Source organism: Delphinapterus leucas, chromosome 2, assembly GCF_059928025.1.
Source record: "Delphinapterus leucas isolate spDelLeu-1000000601 "Yukka" chromosome 2, BTC_Dleu_Yukka2, whole genome shotgun sequence".
NCBI classification, from domain to species: domain Eukaryota; kingdom Metazoa; phylum Chordata; class Mammalia; order Artiodactyla; family Monodontidae; genus Delphinapterus; species Delphinapterus leucas.
In genome coordinates, this window is record NC_143130.1 from 95,990,376 (window position 1) to 96,009,280 (window position 18,905).

An 18,905-nucleotide genomic window follows, 5' to 3' on the forward strand; every position below is an offset into this window, starting at 1 on the left:
CTACACTGACATAGGCCTCTGGACCTATTTCCACCTAAATTCCAGGGCTTAGAATGTCGTTGCTGAATATCTTTATTGAAAATCTCCACAAACTCTTCTCCCTTGAGAAATTCCCAATTTTCAAAGTTGAGAACCAGTTCCACCTTCCTAAAACAGTAGATTCACCCTGTCCCAGAGGAAAGCCCTATGCTGCTAGTCACTGGGTAAGGCTTCCCAATAGTTGGCAGCTTCCTGCCCTGCATCCCACACCCTAGACTTACATCAATGGAGCAACCCATGAGGGAGCCCCTCTCGATGGCTTTCTTCATGATCTTGTACATGTCTCTGGGAGCATCCTTGATTTCAAAAAACTCTGTTACTCCTCCTGTGAAGTCCTCCATGGCCTCTGTAGTGTTCCCACCTTTCAGGGCTTCATATGAACCATGGAGCCTTAGAGAGAGGATGAAGACCAATCTGGGGTCACAGGGTTCTAGGAAACATGACCCAGGTACCCCTACCACCAGAACTTTACTCTTTGGTCCTGTGATGTTGTCTCATCCAGTTCACCAACAAGCCTGTAAGCTGTTGGAATAGGTACTGTGATTCCCTTTCTTCACAATGGAGAAACTGAGCTCTAGAGGCTAAGTGACCAGCTAAGGCCACAGAGAGGAGAAACACTGGGATGGAACCCACTATTCCCACTTCCTGATGCTTTCCACTATACCCTGAACCTGAGGTAGGGCTCTGTTAAAGCCATTAGTAGCTGGGGTGGGGCTTCTAAGTTTAGAGACAACATGGCTTTATTAATATATTGCAAGCTCATGAGGTGGAGCCAAGCCAGACTCTGGGATCTGAGCTCCAAAGATATAATGCGCTCATCTAGGATTCGCAATGCCACCAAGAAGGCAGGATTAAAGAGCTCACTACGAGAAGCTAAAGCTAAAGATTTCCTACACACGTCTTATTTCTACTCTTAGTGGTTTTACTTAGAATCACTGCTGCCTGGACCAGATCTTCTCTGACTTTGTGTCACAGTTGAAGACACACACACACACACACGCACGCACACACACAGATCTTCTCTGACTTTGTATCACAGTTGAAGACACACACACACACACACACACACACACACACACACACACACACAGGCTGGATTTTGCAGTCCACCTCCTCGCCTCTAGCCCTGCCTCTCAGTCTAAAGTTCTGCTTACTTAGCATAAGCCTTCTCCAGCAGAGCGCTCCAGAACTCATTGTGGTGGTTGGATTTGGTGAAAACCAGTTCATTGTTGTAAGTCGGCAGGCAGTCATCAATAACCACGTCCACCCAGTCTCCATAGCGCCAGAACTGCACAGAAGCGTCAAGCATAGAGTCACATCCTCAGATTACCATTGGGAAATGTGTCCCTACCCCACATTCCTTAATACCAAGCACCTTGGGTTTGGAGTGTGTGACTCTTTCTCTAACTGGACTGGGAGCTCCTTGAGGGCAAGAAGTGGTTTACAAACCACCCTGTCTTCCACCCAGTCCAGCTCGGTATGGGGGATGGTAGGCGCTCCCTACATACCTGAGGGCTTGAGATTTTCCTTTTCCTGCTCTGTAAGTCTGGGGTGTGGCTTAGATATCAGTATTTTTAGGCATCTCAACTGATCCTGATATGCAGTCAGGGTTGAGAACCACTGGTCTAGGTGAAGATGATGTATGATTTCTGTATTTCTTGATGACAAATAAGGTAGAAATTGCTGCTGAAGAAGAAGGATTGACGTGGAAAAGGAAAGTGACCCAGAATATACTCTGGCTAAAGCAGGAACACTGTCCAATATTCTTAATTCTGGATGATGTTCTTTTTTGAACAAATCAGTTTTGACCCAAGAAATCCAAATGTAGTTTAATTTTCTCCCTTATGGACAAGAGGGCAAAAACCTGTCTGGTCTTTGTGTTTATGATCCTTTAGATATCAGACCTTTTAAATATTTGAGGGAGGTGAGTAGCTTGATTTTGAAGAAACAAAATTCAGGGCCCAGCTGCCTTGCCTGAGCTGGGACGGCAGCAGGACACTGATCCTCAACGTGCAGAGAAGACCCTTTCTGACGTCTTCAGTCCTGGGATAGGAGATCAACTGATGATCTGGGTCAGCCCTTAAGGGCTGGAGACAGATTGATGCCTCAGAACCCCGATATCTGCTAGATGCCCACATACGAAGCTCATTTCAGTTCTGGGCCAGCACAGGGTTTGGCTCTTTGCCAGGACAATTTGGATCCAGAAAGTTTCCAATGGCTGAATTGATTCTGGAACCAAAAGACTCATTGCTGGGCCGAAGCAGAAGCCTGGTTCCCAGATTAACCAGACTTTTCTTCCAGAGGCTGGAAAGGGTGCGTGATAGTCTTGGTATAGACCTGTGTTTAAGGGACACAAGTAAAAAGGAGCTGCAGCCGTGGATGGGATTTCCTTTACAACCTAAAGGGCCCTCTGGATTCCCAGTGCTAGTATCTTAGGGATTTACTTGAGAAGGGCTGCCAGTAATAGCACAGAAGCCAGCCAGCTGGAGAGGAAAAAATAGACCCACAGGTCAGCAAACAGGATATCCTCCAACCTTTCTGGGGCCTAGCGGAAGGTGTAGGGGTTTGAGGATAGGAAGAGATAAACAACTGCTTCCTCACAGGCTTGAGGCCTGAAGGGGATCACTGCCCACATCCATGGCCGGGAGGGTGGGTGGGAACCTTTCCTGGAGCCACTGGGAAGTGAAGGCAGGGAGACCAGTGGTGAGTAGACAGCAGCTGGCCCTCTTAACTACACTCCCTTGACCTCACCTGGAAGTGAAAGATCCCCGCGTAGTTTTCGGTGAAACTCTGATCATGGGGTATGACCCGGAAAAGCAGTCGCTTGTTCAGGGTCAGGCAAGCGATGGCTGCGAGAAACCAGCAGTCCCCTGCAGGCAAACACGCGGCACAGGTCACGGGAGGGCCCACACCTCCAGGGAAGACGGAGACTCCATCCCCATCGGCTGCTCTACTTCTCTGGAGAAGGGCGTTCACTTGGCATTCACTGTCCCACTTCCAGATCTGACCTTACAGAGGTGTCAACCCAGGGAAGGCGTGTGACAGCAGTCTCTGGACCATGTGATCGACAGGGTAACTTACTCCCTTGTGACTGGCTTTCCTGAAAGCTGTAAGCAATTCCTCTGTCTGCAACATAAGCTCAGACCTCCATTTGGACCTCAGTGGAGACGGGGCAGTAGGGGTCATAACTGGGTCATTCTTTCCAACACCCACAGGAAATCTGCCTGCCCTGTAACTTTGCAGTGTGAGTCCATTTCCCCTTCGGACCTTGGCAGAGACTGAGCATCTGAGAGCCATCAGTGCAGCCCATTTGTATTGTAAGGAAAGCTGACTAGTAGTTGGAGGTGGCACTTTGCCCTCTGTATGTGTGTGTATGCGTGTGTGAATGCCCAAGGGGCAGGCCTGGATCACTAACAGAGCACAGACTATATACAAGGCCTTCGTTGTGCTCTGTGGGATATGACAGCATCTTTGAGACTGCAGAGGGGAGGCTGAGAGCTGCCACAGCCCTCCTCCCACCATTGGCCCCCCCCAGACCCCCCCAGGCAGCCAGCCTCTCCTCTGAAACAGGCCGATTATTAGCTTGCCCAGGGCTCTGCAGGCAGTCTTCCCTCGAGTGCAGGAACTCAGATATCCAAAACTTCTTCAGCCTCTCCTTCTGGGGCCAGATTAGCCAAATTCATTTGGTCTTGAGTGCCCTTTTCCCACAAGTTTTAAACCGTGTTTGTCGATGTCTCTCCAACTTTATTTCACAGAGCTTTCCCACAGTCCACACCAAAGATAATACTTCCCGAACAAGAGGCTGAGACAGAGGAGACTGGTGAAGCAGACAAGCTAACCAACCAGACAGAAAATTGACACTCATCCACATGGCAAATGTCATCTTTGTTGAAAGACTCGTTTAATATGAAGCTATTCTGGGGCAATTTCAACAAGAGTTCGAGTTACAAAAGCACATTTTGTGAGCATATAGATTCTGTGTGCCCAAGGGACATGCGTGGTACATGGACAGTTTCAGAGCTGACTTCTAAGGAAGGTGGGTACAGCTAAAAGCAGGGCTTTTGTCTCGCTGAGTGGGGTGTGTGAGTGTCCTGGAGACTCTGGAGAGGAGGCTGTGGAATGAGGCACACCTCCTGTGACACAAGGCAAAGAACTAGTGAGAAAGGTGGGAAGGACAGAAATTAAATGAAGCAATCACCAGCACGTTGATAAATGAGTATAAGGTAATGTTATCAAAACCTCCTCCCCCCAATTCATTAAAAGCAAAAACAGATTATTGTCCCTTTACTTACTGTGAAGGGATCACACCTTTTAATCACCCCTTGATTGTTTGGCTAGATATGACCCGAGGGACTTTCCTACCTAGATCTCCTTGACAGATGTCAGTTCTGTTGGCTCCGCCAATGATAAATCGGGGATTCTCACAAATTTCCTGTGAAACAAAAAGGAAATAATAATAGTAGCAGTAGCTATTATTTACTGAGGTCCATACGTAGTACTGGCATCACATATCAAGAGTTTTACACACACCACCCATTTAAACCTCCAAAAACAGCCCATGAATTGGATACTATCATTCTTGTTTTTCAGATGAGGACACCAAGGCTCAGAGAGGTTAAGAAACCTGCCCAAGGACACACAGCTAGTAAGTGAGAGAAGCCAGATACATGGCTTCTTTTCCCATTGTTCCACACTGCTCCCTCACACTGATATACTGTCTGAGTAAAGATGCACCTTGAGAGTTAGGGCAGTGTCATTACTGTCACAGCTTTGGAGGGACACTAGAAAACATGGCTCTTGCTTTTTTTTTTCTCTGCCAGGGAAAAGAGGTACAGGAGGGAAAGTAAAGATCTTTTCCCCCAAGACATGGTAACATAGATATTTAGTATCAGCATATGTCCCAAGGGCCACAGGACTTGAAAGCTGGGGAGAGCCGAGGGTAAATTTGGTGTGGGCCTCAGAGGCCTCCCCATCTGTTGGCGGGTGCGTTCTTTTTTATTTTTGGCGGGTGCGTTCTTTATTCAAGGTAACCCAATAGGACATCCCTGGCCTGAGCAGTTTTCAAATCCAGGCACTACCAAATATGTGTATTCCAACAGAGACCGACAGAGGGTGCTCTTGTTTTTGTTTGGATGTGTCATGCTTTGGGTTTTTTTTGTTTTTTTTTAATTTATTTTAAATTTTTTATTATTTTTTATTTTTTGGCTGCGTTGGGTCTTCGTTGCTGTGCGCGGGCTTTCTCTAGTTGCAACAAGTGGGGTCTACTCTTCACTGTGATGCGCAGGTTTCTCATTGCAGTGGCTTCTCTTGTTGCGGAGCATGGGCTCTAGGCGCGCGGGCTTCAGTAGTTGCAGCATGCGGGCTTCAGTGGTTGCCGTGCATAGGCTCAGTAGTCGTGGTGCGTGGGCTCTAGGGCGCGCGGGCTTCAGTAGTTGTGGTGCACGGGCTTAGTTGCTCTGCGGCGCGTGGGATCTTCCTGGACCAGGGCTCGAACCCATGTCCACTGCATTGGTAGGCGGATTCTTAACCACTGTGCCACCAGGGAAGTCCCCATGCTTTGTTTTTTAACTTTTGAAATAATTGTAGATTCTGTGTTTTTGTTTTAACACCGTTCTTCACAGCTTCGAGAAGCTTATCCCAGTGACACAGCCCTCTCCTTCTGTTTCCCCCATCACAACAAGCTGGTATACTCACATGAGTTGAAGCTCCCTGCACTCAGGAATCTCTCTCTCCTACTAGATGGAGAGTCAGTCGTGCTTAGACCACACCACACACAAATCCCGCCTGAAGTTCTTAATCAATGGAAGGATAAACCCAAAACAATAATTTTTAAAAAGATTACCTATAGGAGAGGGAAGGATTAAGGGGGTGAATATAGGGATGGAAGTAAAACTCTGAATATAACTGTTTGAAAATAGTTTTGACTTAGGAATCATGTAAATTTTATGGAATTAAAAGCCAAAATTAAAGACAATTTTAAAAAGCAATCTTTAAAAGCTGAGAGCAAATTGAAGCAAAGGAACCAAACTGCTTATCAAATTGATGGCATGGCCACACACATAAAATGAATTCTTGGGCTTCCCTGGTGGCGCAGTGGTTGAGAGTCTGCCTGCCAATGCAGGGGACGTGGGTTCGTGTCCCGGTCTGGGAAGATCCCACATGCTGCGGACTGGCTGGGCCTGTGAGCCATGGCCGCTGAGCCTGCGCATCCGGAGCCTGTGCTCCACAACGGGAGAGGCCGCAACAGTGAGAGGCCCGTGTACCGCAAAAAAAAAAACAAAAACAAGAACAAAGAATTCTTTCAAGTGAATTAAAATATAAAATTTTGGTTGTTTATTCCTTTTGGGATATAGCCTAAGGTCAAAAACCAAAACCATAAAGAAATGTGAACCATAATAAAGAAAAATAACATTGTTATTACTTCAAAACTTTGACATGTAGGATAAGGTAAATAAGAATGTACATTAATGTCATTAGGAACCAGGATATTTTTAGTGTAAAAGAAAATATGTAAAATGATAAAACCGAATGACTTAAGTAACAACCCTGCAGTGTTAAAGTTGAATTGGATATATAACTCATGATTTATTTTTGTCTCCCTAGAAAAAATTTTCTATCTCTCTGCACTAAAACAAAAGAAACAAAAAAAACTAGAAGCAGTAAAAATCTAGCAGTAAAGAAAACATCAACATCCAGAATGTGGTCTTTAAAAACCATTTCCCACTAATAAAATATAAAACTCTCATTATTCCAAATAAGACTCTTTCCTCTTAACAAAGAAACCAATTAAGGTATAGTCAACATATGTTATTTTTGTCTCCCCAGTGTTTTGCCTCCTTAAAATACATACCACTGTCTCCTGGCATTACACCTCAATTTTCAACTGGGGAGCAGCACCGCTGTCAGCCCATGTTGTTCTGGTGGGCTTCCCTCTTCACCCAGATCCAGATGGCTATTAAGGGCAATTAGAGTGAGAGTGACTGGTTCAGGGATGGGCACATGACCAAATCTGGGCCGATGAGATATGGGCCAAGACTTTCGTTGTAACTATTGAGAAAGAAATACATATTCCTCTGGGAGTTACTAAGCTGGTGGAGTGTCAGCCTGAAGCTGCTGGTGGCCATTTTTGCCCCTTTGTGAAGTTAGCCCACTTGAGAATAAAAGATAACTCAGAGGAAGCAGATGGGGGAGTGGGTGGAGAGGTCGGAGGTGATATAAATAGATAGACAGGTAGATAGACAAATAGATGATATTAGGGATTGTGTCTTGATGACATTGTTTGAGGCCTGGATTCAGTGTGTCTAAACCTGATCATCACTTTTGAACATTCAAGTTATAGAGCTTTTTTTCGGTTTAAGTTAGTTTGTGTTGGGCCTCTGTTACTTGCCAGCTGAGACACTTGACTACTGAATGTCATGCCCTGTTATAAGGAATATATTGTAGAGTAACTCAAATACTAGAATTATAGCTACATTTTTTAGCTGTCATAAGGATAGATTTCTCTCCTTGGGTCTATAGGTACAGAAGCACACCTCATCTCCTCACCTGCCACCAATTCCAGGGCTGACTACTTGGAAAGGCAGTAGCAACTGCACTGCTTTCTCTTCCATCTGCTTAGAGGTCCAGGTATTTGAATGGAGTTACATTTTTTGCAGTAGTAGAGATTCCCCAATATACTACATTTACCTTCAATACTACCTCAGCTAAATTCACCAAACATTAATTGAGCTTCCAAGTATGCACAGGGCTGGGGGATTTAAGGATATAATAAAAATAGGAAATCGTCCCTGCCCGCCCTCCAGGAAACCCCCAACCTAGGGACCCTCAGTTGTTTGTCCTCGTGAGAGATGTCTGTTTGGTGAGGGTCAGTTACCAAACTTGTTGAGGGTTAATTCATAGAACAGCTAGATTTACCTAGATACCCCTTCCCACCACCTACTTTCCTGGAGTATCTGAGATCTGTTTTTGTTGGTTAATATGAACAAAGGGTAAATTGTCCTGGCTCTGTCACTTTAACTTGGGGACCTAAGACTTCCGGTCACTTGTTTGGCTATAATTTAGCATGGAGACTGGATCTGTCAGTGATGGATTCCCAACAATTAGCAACAGATGACCATTTCCTCAGTTTCTGAGTGCTGTGGTTTGCAAACATTTTTTTTATTGTATACCTCCGTCATTAAAATATTCTGAACATGCAACTGTACATATTCTTATTAGTTTTAAATTATGTGTGTGTGTTATCCTAACATACAATGTGCATTATAAGAAAAACAAAAGCATACATTTAAAAGGGTGGGCTAATATAGATATATGTAGGGGACTTCTGGTTTCAGCTCCAACATGTAAAAAGCTTGGAAGTCATCCCTCCCATCCTTACCACAAGAAAAAGCCAAACACCTGAAAACCAGTGACTTTGCTTGGATCCATCAGAGAACTGAGGTTGCAGGGCAACCTACCACCCTGAGATATGGACACAAGTGAAACCAGAGAGTTATAGCCAAGATCTGTTTATCTGGAACAGAAGCTGCCTCAGCCACAAACTGGGAGGAACACTTAAATGGTTACTTTGATGAATTTCAGGAAGCTGAGTGTGGACTAGCACAAAACTGAGAAACTTCTGGAGGCCACAGTTTTGGGAGAAACCCCTAACCCTTTCATGGGTTTTACCTCCAAAAATCCAAGTTCTCATGGTGAAGACCCAAGAAAGATCCCCCCTACAGGGGAAAAGACTTTTCCAGTCTTACCTATGTTGGGGGAAGTGTATTACTCCCACTCCAGCCACCTCCAGGCTTTCTCACCTAAGAAGGGGTAAAAGCTGTACCAATGGAGAAACGTGTATGAAGGTCATAGCCCAGAGAGACAGTCTCATTAAAAGGAAGAACTTTAATCATTAGATTATAGAACACTTCCCCTCCCTGATCATACCACCACATCAACAGAGCTCCAGTGAAATAACAGTGACTTACAGCTGAAAGAGCTGCAAGATGTAAACTCTGATAAGTATTTAGGAAAGCCCAAAGTCAAGAGAGGAGACAAAACAAGGATATTAAAGGAATTTGAAGCTTCTGACTCCTGCAGCTGGAGGAAACAAACACAGCACAACTTCTAGCCAGCTTAACGTAAATCCTTATACCAAAGGCTAATGTATCTCAGTTCTTATTACCCAAAGCAATGTGTCTGGCTTTCAGTAAAAAATTACAAGAGATGCCCCAAAGCAGGCAAATGCAATCTGAACAGCAAGCATCAGAACTAGATTCCAATATAACATAGATGTTGGAATTATCAGGCAGGGAATTTAAAATAACTATGATAAGTATGTCAAAAAGTCTAATGGAAAAAGTACATAACATTTAAGAAAAGATGTGCAATATAAGCAGAGAGATGGAAACTCTAAGAAAGAATCAAAAGGAAATGATAGAAATAAAAGACAGTATAACATGTATTTGATGGGCTCATCAGTAGATTAGACATGGACAAGAAAAAAAAATCAGTGAAATTGAAGATGAGACAATAGGAATTTCCTAAAGTGAAATGCAAAGAGAAAAATATAACAGCAAAAACAACAACAAACAAAACAGAGCAGAACATCCAAGAACTGTGGGACAATTCAAAAGGTTCAGCATATGCATAATTGGAATACTGGAGGGAAAGAACAGAGCAGAAGAAATATTTGAAGTAATAATGTCCAAGAACTTTCCAAAATTAATGACAGATACCAAATCACAGATCCAAGAAGCACAAAGAACATCAAGTAGCATAAATGCCAGCAAAATAAAACATAACTACACTTAGGCATATCATATTCAAACTGCAGATAACCAAAGATAAAGAAAAGATCTTCAAAGAAGCCAAGAGGGAGAAAAATGCCTTTGCTCTAGAGGAAAAAAGACAAGAATTATAGTAGACTTCTCTTCAGAAACCATGCAAGCAAGAAATATTTAAATTGATGAAATATTTAAATTGATGAAAGAAAAACCCACCAACCTAGCATTCTATATGCAGAGAATTTATCTTTCAAAACTGAAGGAGACTAGAGGCTTTCTCAGACAAATAAAACCACAGGGAATGGACTTCCCTGGTGGTGCAGTGGTGAAGACTCCATGCTCCCAATGCAGGGGGCCCCGGTTCGATCCCTGGTCAGGGAACTAGATCCCACATGCATGCCACAACTGAGTGCGCATGCCACAACTAAGGAGTCAGCGAGTTGCAACTAAGGAGGCTGCTGGCTGCAACTAAGGAGCACACATGCTGCAATTAAAGGAACACACCTACCGCAGCTAAGACCCGGCACAACCAAATAAATAAATAAAATAAATGTTTAAAATAATAACCCACAGGGAATTCATTTCCAGCAGACTTGGCTTGCAAGAAATGTTTAAATAAGCTCTTCAAGGAGAAGGAAAATTATATAGATCAGAAACCTGGACTACATAAAGAAAGGAAGCGCATCAGAGAAGGAATAAATGAAGGTAAAATAAAACTTTTAGTTTTCTTATTTTTAATCTAAAGATAACTTTATTTAAAGTAATAATCACAACAACGTGTTGAGTAATTATATCATATGGATAAGTGAAATGCATGACAGTAATGTCATGGGAAGGAAGGGAGGAATTGGGAATTTTCTGTTATAAGGTACTAGACTACATATACAGTGGTATATGTTATTTGAAGGTGAAATCAGATTAGTTGTAAGTGTATATTGGAAACTTTAGCATAACCATTAACATTTTTTAAAAAGTATAATTGATATACTTAAGAGATAAATGGAATCATATAGAATACTCAATTAAAACCAGAGAATGCAGGAAAGGGGAGAGGAGAGAAACAAAAATTGCAACAAATAGAAAACAGTTATAAACATAGTAGATATTAATCCAACTATATTATAATCACTTAAATGTGAATGGCCTAAATACATCAGTTGAAAGATAGAGATTGTGGGCTTCCCTGGTGGCGCAGTGGTTGAGAGTCTGCCTGCCGATGCAGGGGATATGGGTTTGTGCCCCGGTCCAGGCAGATCCCACATGCCGCTGAGCGGCTAGGCCCGTGAGCCATGGCTGCTGGGCCTGCACGTCCGGAGCCTGTGCTCCGCAACGGGAGAGGCCACAACAGTGAGAGGCCCGCGTACCGCAAAAAAAAAAAAAAAAAAAAGGTAGAGATTGTGAGAATAGATTTTTTTAAAAGACCCAACGATATGTTATCTACAAGAAAATCACTTTAAATATAAAGAGTCGGATAGCTAGAGAAGGATACACCATGCTAATGCTCATCAAAAGAAAGCTGGAGGGCTTCCCTAGTGGCACAGTGGTTAAGAATCCGTCCTGCCAATGCAGGGGACACGGGTTCGAGCGCTGCTCTGGGAAGATCCCACATGCCACGGAGCAACTAAGCCCGTGCGCCACAACTACTGAGCCTGCGCTCTAGAGCCCGCGAGCAACAACTACTGAGCCCACGTGCCACAACTACTGAAGCCCACGTGCCTAGAGCCCGTGCTTCGCAACAAGAGAAGCCACCGCAATGAGAAGCCTGCGCACCACAATGAAGAGTAGCCCCCGCTCGCCACAACTAGAGAAAGCCCGCGTGCAGCAACAAAAGACCTAACTCAGCCAAAAAAAATAGATAAATAGATAAATAAATTTAAAAAAAGAAAGAAAGAAAGCTGGAATAGCTGTATAAATTTCAGACAAAGCAGACTTCATTACAAGGAAAATTATCAGAGATAAAGAGATGCATTACATAATGATAAAGGAGTACTTTGTCCAAGAAAACATACAATCCTAAATGTGGATGCACCTAACAATAGAGTGTCAAAAGACATGAGGCAAAAAGTGATACATCTAAAAAGAAAAATAGACAAATCTAGTATTATAGTTGGAGACTTTAACACCCCTTGTTCATGAACTTCAGCAGGTAGAAAATCAATAAGGATATAGTTGACCTGAATGGCACTAGCAATCAACTTAATCTAATTAACATTTATAGACTACTCCACCCAACAATAGCAGAATACGCATTCTGCTCTCAATATCACATGGAAGAGTCACTAAGATAGACCACATTCTGGGCTATAAAACACACCTCGACAAATTTAAAAGAATAGAAAATATGCAAAGTATGTTTTCAGACTATAGTGGAATGAAACTAGAAAGCAATAACAATAAGATAACTGGAAAATCCCAAATTATTTGGAAATTAAACAACACACTTCTAAATAACACACAAGTCAAAGAAGAAGTTTCAAGAGAAGTTAAAAATTGCTTTGAACGGGCTTCCCTGGTGGCGCAGTGGTTGAGAGTCCGCCTGCCGATGCAGGGGACGTGGGTTCGTGCCCCGGTCCGGGAGGATCCCACATGCCGCGGAGCGGCTGGGCCCGTGAGCCGTGGCCGCTGGGCCTGCGCTCCGCCTGTGCTCCGCAATGGGAGCCTGTGCTCCGCAATGGGAGAGGCCACAACGGTGAGAGGCCTGCGTACCGCAAAAAAAAAAAAAAAAAAAAAAAAAAAAAAATTGCTTTGAACTAAATAAAAATATATCATCAAAATTTGTGGGATGCAGTGAAACCAGTGCTTAGAGGAAAATCTATAACATTAAGTGCATATATTAGAAAAGAAGAAAGATCTGATATCAATACCAATAGTCTACCTCAGGACACCAGAGAAAGAAAAAAAATTTAAGCTCAAAGCAAGCAGAAAAACAGAAATAATAAAAGAGCAGAATCAATGAAATTGAAAATAGCAAAACAACAGAGAGCATCAATAAAGCCAAAAACTGGTTCCTTGAAAAGGTCAATAAAATTAATAAACCTGTAGCCATGCTCACCAAGGAAAAAAGAGAGAAGACACCAATTACCAACAGCAGAAATTGAGAGATCACCACTACTGATCCCAGGGACATTAAAAGGATAATAAAGGAATACTGCAGATACCTCTAAGCCCACAGATTTGATAACTTTAGATAAAATGGACTAATTTCGTAAAAGACACGAAACTCACACAAAGACAAACAGACCATCTGAATATGGCTATACCTATTGAAGAAATTTATTCAATGATTAATAACCCTCCAAAAAAAAAGCACCAGATCCAGATGATTTATTGGTGAATTCTATGAAACATTCAAGGAAGAAATGATACAAATTCTCTACAATATCTTCCAGAAAAATCGAAGCAGAGGGATCACTTCCTAACTCATTCTATGAGGCCAGTATTACCCTAATACCCAAACCAGAAAAAGACATTGCCAAGGAAAACTACAGACCAGTATCTCTTATGAAAATAGAAACCAAATCCTCAAAAAAAAAAAAAATTAGTAACTCAAAAACAACAATGTATAAACAAAATTATACACTACAAGTATATAATTTACCTGGGATTTATTCCAGGTATGCAAGACTGGTTCAACATTTGAAAATCAGTCAATGGCATCCATTACAACAGGCTAAGAAGAAAAATCACATGATCATATATCAGTTGATGCAGAAAAAGCATTTAACAAAATTCAATACCCATTCATGATAAAAATCCTAGGAATACAGGGGAATGTCCTCAAGTTGGTAAAGAAAATTTACTTTTAAAAAGTTTTAAACGAACTGCAATTATGTTCATATTTAATGTTAAAAAATTAGATGCTTTCCCCTTAAGGTCAGAAACAAGTCAAAATGTCTCCTCTTACCACTCTTATTCGACATCATACTGAAAGTCCTAGCTAATGAAATAAAACAAGAAAAGGAAATAAAATTTATAAAGACTGGAAAGGAAGAAATAAGCTCTTTATTCACAGATGACATAATTGTCTATGTAGAAAATCCCAAACAAATGCCAAAAAGAAAAAAAAAAACCTTTCTGGAACTAATAAGCAAGCACAGTTGCAGGATAGAAGGTTAGTATATAAAAGTCAGTCGCTTTCCTATATACCAGCAATGAACAAATGGAATTTGATAAAAACAAAAACAAACTTCATTTACAATAACACATACACACACAAAGAGAAATACTTTGGTATAAGTTAGTATGAACTCATGTTTTGCTTATTATAAATACTGATAGTTAATACAGAAATACAGTTATGTCTGGGATGAGTCCTAGGAATCTGCATTTTAAACTGGCATCCCAAGGTGATTCTGATGCAGGTAGTCCAAAGACCACACTTTGAGAAGCACAGAGTAGCTGAATACAGTTGAAACAAATGGACTCCTCAATTGCCAGGCAGTAAGGTATCCTTGAGCAAACTGCTTCTCCCTGTAGGGAGTGTGGCTGGTCAGCATGGACCTTTTTGTTTACACAGAAGTGACACATCACTAATGAACCACCCTTAGGCAAGAAGTTAAGAAGGCAAATCTCTAGCCTCCTGCAGCCTTCTATGTCATAACCGTTCACCAGCTTCCAGGGAACTCTCCTTGAAACTGTGAGCCCTAGTCCTCTTCACCACTCCACTTTCCCACCCCCAGAATACCTGCTCTCGAGAAGAAACATCAATTATTCCTTACTGTTTTACTACGAATTTAAGTCAGTGCATTAGCTCTCTTAAAAATATTTACAGTCTCAGGGATCTATAAAGTATTAAATAATCTCTAGTTCAGGAATAGAAAATAACAGCTCCAGTTTCAGGAGGAAGCAGGAATATATTTTGGGGGCAAATGGGTAGGAGAATGTTGATAAGCCACTTGCTCAGATCCGGGATCTGTGGCCTCAGGCTCTGGACCACTTGACCTCCCATTCCCAAGAGCTGTCTCCTGAAGCCCCGTCCCTCCTATCCCTACCTTTGGCCTTTTCCACATGATGGCCTTCATCTTGGTTTTCTGGCTCAGCTCATGGGAGCCCAGGGACTGAACACCTGCTGGGAACACACGGTCTTCAAAGAGGCACTTCTGAGCCAGGCACCGTTGTCTGAGAACAACAAAATCCTGCCCCTCATACTTGAGGGGCCGTGTGGCGGTGCCTTCTCCGTTTCTCCTGTCCCTCTCCCGGATCACACGGTCACAGAAGAATCCTGGCAGCAGGTAGGGCATGGTGACCACTCAGGGAGTGGAGCTGGGACTTCACTGTGGCCTCTCTCCTGCTGCGCCCTCAGTCCAAGGCCTAATCCTCCCGTGAATGGGCCGGAGCCTATATAGCTCCTCCACTCTCAGCAGCGCAATGCAAATGAACACAGCCCAGAGAAAGGCCGTGGTCAGAGTCAGCAGCTTTGGCTGGAGGCCCCTGAGCCCACGGTCAAGGGGCAACACCATGCCAGTCAGACAGGGAGCTGGCAAGGGGAGCGAGAGAGCCAGGGACAGCCCCAGGACAGGCCACAAGACCTGCAGACCTTCAGGCTACTTCCATCAGCCTTGCTGGGATTCTTTCTTTAAAAAGAGAAAATATAGTTACAGAGAGGCTTACCCTGCCTCAGCAAAAGGCATTCATGCCTTTAACACTGGCGGCCAATGGGATATAGCATGGGGCCTTCGAAACATGCTGTATACACTAATCCTATACAGGCTCCTGAATGCATAGGAGGATTCTGTTCCGGGCCATTGTCTGAGGTTAATGAAGCCTTCATTCTCCTGATGTCCCTGCCCCATCCCCCCAAAGACCTTGACTGGACATTTAGGGACTCTAATCTGTGAGAGGGACCCAGAGGGTAGGTAGCTTGACCTCAAATGAGAGTCCCTGTTAGAGTGGGTCCCAGTGCAGTGAACAGACATCCACCGTTGTGAGTTCAGGACCTTTGAGGCAGAGAAAGTGGTAGATGGGGAAGGAGGATAAATGTGTGTCGGAATATATTCACAAGAAAACTGAGCTTTTTCAAAATTTCACCATGCACAAACGGGCAACTCTAGAGTAAGGGCAGGGAGCTGGCATGGGTGGAAGCTCCGTTCTGGCAGCCTTCCCACTAGGAGGATGCCGTCTCCCTGTCCACTTGTTCACTCTTGTCAGTTTTTGTCAGTGCTTCTCAAAGTGTGGTCTTTGGACTACCTGCATCAGAATCACCTGGGATGCAAGTTTAAAATGCAGATTCTAGGGCTTACCCCAGACCTAAGGATTCAGATCCTCTTGGTAGGGATTTGGGACTCTGCAATTTAAATAAGCACATCAGGGATTCTATGGTCACTAGTGTTTGAAACCATGACATTGGCTTTACAGGACACTATAATAGCTCAACGTAATTCTTTTTTTTTTTTTTTTTTTTTCGGTATGTGGGCCTCTCACTGTTGTGGCCTCTCCCGTTGCGGAGCACAGGCTCTGGACACGCAGGCCCAGCAGCCATGGCTCACGGGGCCCAGCCACTCCGCGGCATGCGGGATCCTCCTGGACCAGGGCACGAACCCGCGTCCCCTGCATCGGCAGGTGGACTCTCAACCACTGCGCCACCAGGAAAGCCCTCAACGTAATTCTTGAGGTCAGTTTTTTTAAGAAATTTATTTTTATTCAGTTTATACATGAACAAAGTTTTAAAAAGTCAAACAGAAGTTACCTAGAGGAATAGCAGTCTCTTGCCCTGAAAATTTCTCTCCTCAGAGACAGCCACTTTTAATTCTTTTAGCTCTTTCTTCTGGTATTTACCTCTATATTTCTAAATAATATGCTTATATTATTACTTTTTAATTTATTATTTTTAGAAAGTATCAATAGAATTCCTATTTGGGGGAATGAGATTTAGGTTTCTCACATTATGCTCTGCCCATCATCTTCCCAAAATACTTATGTTATAAATTTTAGAGAAATTAAAATTCATTATTTCCTTTAATATAATTATTGTTCACTTCTTAACTAAGTAGTATGCTGTGTTACATTTCCTTTCTGTATAAATGTTTCTTTTCTCTTATTCTTTATAATTCTCTGATTTTTTAATGTATCCATCAGTGCTTTTCTTCAGCAGTAGTTTTTACAAATACTTAAATGCATAGATAACCTAGAGGTTCATTGCTCCCCAACCTAGGGCCTTCCTTTGCAGCCCTTCTCCCCTACAGACCAGACCAGCAATCTTCCAGGTCTGGAGCAGTGGCCTGGGACTGACTGCCCTTCTCCTGGGTGGAAATCTGTTTCCTGGATTTTAACCCTTCTTTGGTTCACTCCTCGATTTTACTGGCACACAACTTGCAGTTTTCGTAAGAATGGATGAGTGGGAGGTAAGTCACTTGAGTCCTTGCCCATCTATCTCTTTTCTATCTTTGCACTTGATTGAGAATTTGTCTAGGTGTTTTAGGTTGAAAATCAGTTTCTTTCAGAAGTTTTAAGGCATTGTCTCATTGCTCCTGGCATCTGGTGTTGAGAAGTGTGATGCAATTTTTATGAACATTCCTTTGTATGTGACCTGTCTTTTCCCTCTGAAAGCTTTTAGGGTTTTCTCCCTTCTCCCTCTCCCCAACAATCCCCCACCCCAATTCCAAAAGCCACATTTGTGTGTCTTGGTATGAGTTTATTTATTTTTAAAATTCTTTGTGCTGAGCCCTCAGTGACTCCTTTCAAGGTAGAGAATTTTGTCCCCAGTTCTGGGATATTCTTATATTATTTCTTTTACATTTCTCTCCCTTTCAATTATTTTTTCTCCCTTTCTTCCTTTCTCTCTTTCTTTTTTTCCTTTTCCTTGATTTTATATTTTAACCCTGTTATTGAAATGTTAGATTTTAGCTATCACAGTTTTTAAGCTTTTTATTATGAAAAATTTCAAACTTGCAGAAAAGTTTAAAGAATGGACACCCATATAGCTTACATCTACATTCAACAATTGTTAACATTTTGCCATCTTTGTTTTACCTATCTATATATGTATGTATAGATTTTATTATTTTTTTGCTGAACCATTTGAAAGAGTGTTGTTCGTACAATGACAGTTTACACCTAAATACTTAGGGATATACTTAGGATACACCAGGCATCTCCTAAAGACAAGAACACTCTCCTACTGACCATAATGCCATTATCATTAAGAAAATTAACTACTGCTCTCTAATATTATCCAAGATCCAAATCCCTGTGATAGTTTTTTCAGTTGTTCCCCAAATGTCTTTTATAGATGCTTTTATTTTTTGAACCAGTATCCAATGAATGTTCACAATGAAATTTAATAATTCAATAATTGGATTAGGTGGTGTTAAAGTGGGAATTAGTGAATTGGAAGCTACTTCAGAAGAAATCACGTAGAATACCACACAGAGAATCAAAGATGGGAAATTTTTTTAAAAAAGAGGTTAAGATACATATGTGATAGAGCAAGATAAGGTCAGCATATATTTCATTGGAGTTCTAGAAGAAGATAACAGAAAATATGGGGAGAAATAATATTCTAAGAGATTTTCTACAATGGATTAATGACTCCAATCCTCAGATTCAAGATCCCAATGAATCCTAAGCAGGAAAGATATAAAGAAATACACGTTTAGACACAACAATGCAGAATACCATAGACAGAGAGGAGTTTGAAAGCAGTCAGAGAGAAAAGGCAGATGGCCTATTAAGGGATACCAAATAGAATGATTGCTGACTTCAACAACAATGTAATCCAGAGGACAGCACTGAGAATAAACCTAGGGCTGATTACTCAGGAAAAGTATTTTAGGAGTGACAGCAAATTTCACACAAATAAAAATTGAAACGCTTACTACAAACAGACCCCCACTAAAGGAACTTCTAAACAATGTACTTTAGGAAAAAGTAAAATTATTCTAGAAAGAAAAGTCTAAGACTCAGGAAGGATCAGTAAACAAAGAAATTGGCAAATGTGTGTAAATTTAAGCAAATATTGAAAAATTACAATATTTTCTAATTTTAAGGTTGAAAAATCAAGATAGAGATAAAATTCTGAACAACCATGGCATATTAGTTAGAAGAGTACTTAAAGTGCTCTATCTTCCTCATATTATTTATGAGAAAAATAATAGTATTGATATT

General features: G+C 42.1%; 1 protein-coding gene across 2 annotated transcripts in view; it reads right to left on the bottom strand.

Moving 5' to 3' along the window:
- Positions 1–18,905, bottom strand: part of CAPN3 (calpain 3) — a 49,398-nt gene that overhangs the window by 20,437 nt on the left and 10,056 nt on the right. For both annotated transcript variants that reach the window (XM_022587371.2, XM_089904970.1), the window contains exons 2-5: positions 4,402–4,471; positions 2,791–2,909; positions 1,194–1,327; positions 261–429 (exon numbers count right to left, since the gene is read on the bottom strand). In XM_022587371.2, the coding sequence (XP_022443079.1) occupies positions 261–429; positions 1,194–1,327; positions 2,791–2,909; positions 4,402–4,471 (492 nt within the window). The remainder of the gene's footprint in view (positions 1–260; positions 430–1,193; positions 1,328–2,790; positions 2,910–4,401; positions 4,472–18,905) is intronic.